This window comes from Oculina patagonica, unplaced genomic scaffold, assembly GCF_052425735.1.
Source record: "Oculina patagonica isolate OP01 unplaced genomic scaffold, crgOcupat unplaced1282, whole genome shotgun sequence".
Lineage (NCBI taxonomy): Eukaryota > Metazoa > Cnidaria > Anthozoa > Scleractinia > Oculinidae > Oculina > Oculina patagonica.
In genome coordinates this window covers 3-5,811 of record NW_027557283.1, presented here as the reverse complement: position 1 = coordinate 5,811, position 5,809 = coordinate 3, and the positions used below count along the sequence as shown (strand labels likewise).

Sequence of the window (5,809 nt, the reverse complement as noted above, 5' to 3'; positions counted from 1 at the left end):
TAATTGGACTGAGTGGAGTACACTCTAGGTAGTAATCGGGCGAGGACTTTCAAAATCGGCCGAGCGCGCAGCGCGAGGACGATTTGAAGTTACGAGCACGATTACTCTCTGAATTGTACGACACGAGGTCCAATTACTAATTAATCGTGTCAATAACAAAATTCGAGGTTAGGAAGTCTTTAGGAACCTTTTTTGCAAGAAAAAGACAAAGGTAAATTCAATTGGTTGCACACAAAGTTAGAAAACAGCAAGAAAAAAACCATTCAAATGCGCGTGATTGACGCGCGGATGGCGTAGGTGTCCAATTACAGGTATCCAATTTGAAGTTGCTCAAATTGGATACCTGTAATTGGACACCCACGTGATCGCGCGCCGATTACGCGACAAATAGGCGCGCGCAGAACCAATCAAAATCGAGAATTTTGTTATAGACACGATAAGGGTTTTTAGAATAGGGATACTGATTATTGGTCAGTAAATTTGAGAATTACGGATCATTTGTATTACATTTACAAATTACGAATTATTATCGGTCATTATCTTGAGGGATGATGATATATTATTATTATTATTATTATTATTATTATTATTATTATTATTATTATTATTATTATTATTATTATTTAATAAAAAAATACGGATTATTTCCAAAATGTATAATCTGGTGAAGCTCTTTCGCTTTATTCGACTCTTAAAAAACGCCATGCCAAAACAGACGAGTCGAACAAATCAGAGCTATAATGACCTTTGAAATATTAAAAAACGGGCCGATAAAGACGTTGATATCGAATACTTTCATCCATGGAGAAATTTTGAAAGTTTTACTGACTGATCGATCTAAACTGATAGCATGACGGCGTTTACTTATTTGAGAAAAATCCCGTAAACTACTAGTTTTTCGCTTTGAGCATATAGCTAAGATTGAACAAAACGTTCAGTAAAAAAAATTGAGACACTTTAAACTGAACGGACAATATCATTTTCACCTAACCAAACCTTTTAATTGTTTTGCGGCACTTTTGACGTAATCTTATAATTGTACAGCGCCACCATATCTAAATTTGTTTCTATTGGGGGCTGGGGTAATTAATTTAACGAATATTAAATTTAACTGAGACAAATTTTAGAGAGTACGAAATTTAGCAAATTCCGATCAACTCGTTTTAATTGCTAAAATATGTAGCCGCTTACAATAGCAACCTTAAGGCATACCATTGCCTCTTGATCGGGTCAAAAAAGCAAGTAATGAAATGAGATTAAATGAGTGAGATAAGATGAGAGGTAAATTAAAGTGAGGTAGGTGAGGTGTAGTTAACTAGTAAAAAAAAAAAAGACGTCACTGTATGATACAAACGACAAAGGTTTTTTTTCTTCCTTTGTAGCTGACCGTCTTAAATGCTGCCTATCTTGGTTTAATGGCAGAAGCTGGATCAGCAAAGAACTTTGGCCTGGCTTTCATACCGCTCGTATTGAACCTCATATTTCAAGGGCTCAGTCCAGTAGCAAAAAACCTAAACGTTACTCTGCTTGACGAGATGGGAAAAACTCACAACCGGTTGCTGTTAAATCCTTCCTTCAACCCTGCCTTTGGTTCGTAGTTTAATTCCAATCCTGTATTTAATTCCAATCCAGCATTTGCGTCTGCTCGAAAAAATTTTACTTTTATAGAGACGAACGGTTTATACGGCTCACTGCTGAATTCATCAAAGTTTGGCCTCTTGATGGACCGAAAACTGCTAAACAAATGCATAGATGGTACTTTGACTATAGAATACGATCTCGCAATAAATTTTCAGCTTCTTCAGCACCCTGCATTGAATAACACTGCATTAGGGTTTATAAGTACCCTCTTGTGTCCAAATCAATCATTGGCTTGCTTTGATATATCACATCCCTTCGCATTACCAGCTGTTGGAGTCTTCATCGGGGGAATTGCCTAAGGTCGTCATGGGTGGTACTTGGACAGCAACAACTACGGCCTTACGACAACTCGCAATCCGAGTGAAACAACACTTGGTTACGTGATGAAATATCTGCCTTCGCCTTTTTCACCTGAGAATAAAGACGGGATACTTGTCCCAGGCACAGTTACCTCGCATGCAAAAGAATCAGATGTGAAGTCAAGCTCGACGCCCTATACGTGTGAATCCACGGTTGGTGACCGTTTCACTTATGCAGGTATGCGAGTTCGATTTAGCGCCCTCCTTTCACACTCTATATTAAGGGCCCCCTTTTCACTGTGTTTTTGTTTATAAGTGCCCTTTTTAACAAGCGCCCACTTTCCATTTATTTTTGCTAATAAGCTCCCCTATATTACGCATAATAACGTGTCTCTGTTCCAATAATTGTCCACCCAACATATCGTTTCGGTAAATATCTGTTAGGAAGACCTATAATCGCCTACGATTTTCGGTTTAAAGTGTGATAAAAAAACTGGAGATTTCTTTAGCTCAAACTTTCGCGACATGGCGAAAGTAATTAATGACTGTTATTTTCGGGGAGAAAAATTTCGTTTTGGTTACAAAAAAGGCCGGTTACGATTTTCGAGAAGACAACAGCAGCTCATAAATTTGGGTAATAACATTTCCTTCCCTAAAATTTTCTGAAGTTTAAAAGTCCAGCTAGCGTATCCGAAAAGATACACTTTTCTTAGCGTTAAAAAAAAGGCTAAAAATCGCACAAAAAGGACACTTATAACGTAAAAACGGTGTAAAACCCCGGGTGTAAAAGATATAATTTTAAACTTAAAACATATAGCACAATTTTTTGTTGGGTGCCCCTGAAGTGCTCTTGTTCCAATTTGAATTACATCGCCATTACAATACATTAACATCTCTTGTAATTGCCGGGAAAGGCAGACGGAAACACTGAAACCGTTTGTAAGTCTAGATGCATGTCTGCTCGAGGAAAACACAAGTTGCAGTTCTTAAGAAAACATTTACCCAAAGTTAAAAAACCCTTTTTTCTCTGTCTTGTACAAAGAAAAACTTTTACCCGTTTGTTTGCCACGTGCGAAGAAAACCGGCAAAGTGCTACACACATCTGACTGTATATGGCGTATTTTATCATAAAGTTTTTTGCTCTACGGTTTGTAGAGCTTGCAGGAAAACTTGATGACTGTTTTCTTGTGAGAATACCAATTTTTTAAATAATATTTTGATTATTGATTTTCACTTCCTGTAGGGGAATATACCTTAAAACAATTTTCCGGCCTCGCTAGCAGGATTGCTCGATTCCAAATAAATGGCTGTTTAGGTTTTTCTCAAAGTCGACTGTGCATCATTTTGAAATAATAAACGTCTGATTAATGACATTTTAAATTTCTCTTTTTAGCGGTCAATGGCCAAAGCGAAGTAATGAAGGCTCTCTATCCAAACGCATCTCCCAAACAGCTCAAGGTTCGGGGCTACTATGTTCAGTTCCCGGGAGTCAAGAGTCTGAAAGCTTGCTCAACCAAGTACACGCCGTTGGCTAAGAGCTACGAGCTTTCCATATCAACATTTCTTCTTGCTGTTCCCATTACTTACAAGGAAGATGTCGAGGTACACGACATCCCAATGCACAAATATGTGCTGGACAAGTCTGCACTTGAAGTTAACAACGTCACTGTGTTCACCCGAGGGATTTTTGACGTCACCCGGGTTATGAAGGGTCCTATCTACGCAAGCCTCCCGGGATTTCTCCACGGTGATCCATCGCTCTACAAGGAATTGGATCTTAACGCGCCAGAGACAGAAAAATACGAATCTTTTGTAAGTATTTATATTGCAATGTACTTACACTACTGTAAAAATCAAGTTAGAACGAAAACATCACGAGGGAATTAAGATAACCAACTTAAAAAGAATTTGGGATTCATTTCCAGCACTTTTAATTAGGATTAATTCTCTACTTTCCAGCTTCTAGTAGCAGTGCTGCGTATTGCAACATTATCTTAAGAATATTAGTTTGTAGGAAACTGGAACCATCAGGAAGGATTTCTACTTCGGAGGCATATATATTGTCACAGTGTTTAAAATACAGGAGGTTCCCAATAATTTCACGCTTACAACCAGGTAGAGGTCAGTCTTATATTGCCTCATTTAACAGTTCCAGGTTGATTTGTTTTTCTCTCTTACAGCTTAGTGTTGAACCGATATCTGGGACTGCCATGCATCTCAAACTTCGCATTCAACTGAATGGAAAGATTTTAGATTCGTCATTGTCTCCAAGTTACCCGGGAACAAAGAATGTGACCTTCCTGAACAAACAGATACCAATCTCTTGGACAGAAACAGAAGCAATCATTGATCCAGAGACTGCCAAGGAATACAGCTCACAGGTAAATAGACTGAGCAGATTACCCCTGAAGGTTGGGTGGGGCTGATCCCGGGTCACATCATGCAATAACTTAGGTTTTGTCACGCAAGTTTGCGCGACGAACCCTACCGATTTCTGCGTAGGAGTAGACGTCCACCTGGAAACATATCAAACACTATAGCACTCGGGAACTGGTCACAACCAAAGGGGTGGAGAAAGGTGAAGTCTGCGTTCGGGCCTAGAGGCCCATCAGGCCGGAGCGTATCCCGGTTTCAGCTGCATTTAGTGACTAGGAGTATTTCCACTCACTCCTGGATGGGATGCTAGTCCATTGCAAGGTTACCCCAGCATTGTATTCGCCGGTATACATTTAAGCACCTGGGTCTCGGACCGATCGATCCGGAGTCCAGCCCGCTGACCATTAGGCCACTGTGTGCTTAGCAACGTTTTAGCATTTTTTCGGATTTTGGGAAACTTTCTATCAAGCGAGCATGCGCAACCTTTTTTTTTGTTTTAATCTGCTAATTTTAACGGTATTTTTAGTATTTCAAATACACTTTTTTAGCTATACTATCCTTAGAGTATTTTATAAGCAACAAATCTTTTTTTATGTATCTGATTTCTTGTTATTGCAGCTTTTTGGAGGTCTGCGACTGTCGTGTGGCTTGCTCGTGGCTTTGCCTGTGATTGGCGGAATCTTAGTCATACTGGGCGTGGTATTTATTGTACTTGCTGTCAAGAAAAGTGATTCTGTGACGGCTGCGTGAACCATCCATAAAGACTGTACATACAGAGCAAGAAACGTAGAACTATGTGTGATCTTGTCCATAAGACAGTCCAATATTTGAACCCTTGCGACAGATCATTTGTTGCATAAACTGAAACGTGATTACAAGACTTTTACTGCAGATGTGCATTTTGTAAATTTGCCAAGTTTTATTTATTATATTGTAATGTTAGTTCATACCGTGACAAGTTGGTCAATACAAGTTACATTTGTATAGAGAAAATCTCTTTCTGAGGAAAGAAAGAGTTCAAGAAAGAAAGAAAGAAAGACTTTTCTTTTGAGCGAGCAAACCAAGCTCACATGTTTTTTCTCGAACTTTAGAAGAAATCAGAAGTTTAATAAGTTTAATACTTTATCTTTCATAGAAAACGATGAAAGCAGATAGTTAGTACAAATAAGATCAGATTATATGTAAACTGTACATTTCATTAAATAATCACTGTCGTTGTGGAAACTTGCTAAATCCAGTATATGGATGCTTTAAATCTAATATTACAATCTAGCATCGTAGAATAAGGCGCGTAAAACCTGGTAAGGAAATGCAGAATTCTCGGATCCAACGAGCATTATGTTTATTCCTAGTATGAAACACTTTACTCCGACACTGCCTTTTCTTTTAGGTGAATAAATTATGTGCATTGGTACTTGGCAGAAACGCTACAGGTGACGGTGCTGGAGTTCGGGGGAGGGAGGTGGGGAGAGTAATACAGGAAGATGCAATAA

At 38.8% G+C, this 5,809-nt stretch overlaps 1 protein-coding gene across 1 annotated transcript; it reads left to right on the top strand.

Moving 5' to 3' along the window:
- Window positions 1-1,386: 1,386 nt before the first annotated feature.
- On the top strand, window positions 1,387-5,341 carry LOC144639764 (sensory neuron membrane protein 1-like). Its single transcript, XM_078499059.1, has 4 exons — window positions 1,387-2,178; window positions 3,334-3,752; window positions 4,121-4,321; window positions 4,935-5,341. The coding sequence occupies exons 1-4, from the start codon at window positions 2,025-2,027 to the stop codon at window positions 5,064-5,066; spliced, it is 906 nt and encodes a 301-aa protein (XP_078355185.1). The 5' UTR covers window positions 1,387-2,024; the 3' UTR covers window positions 5,067-5,341.
- The last annotated feature ends 468 nt before the right edge of the window (window positions 5,342-5,809 follow it).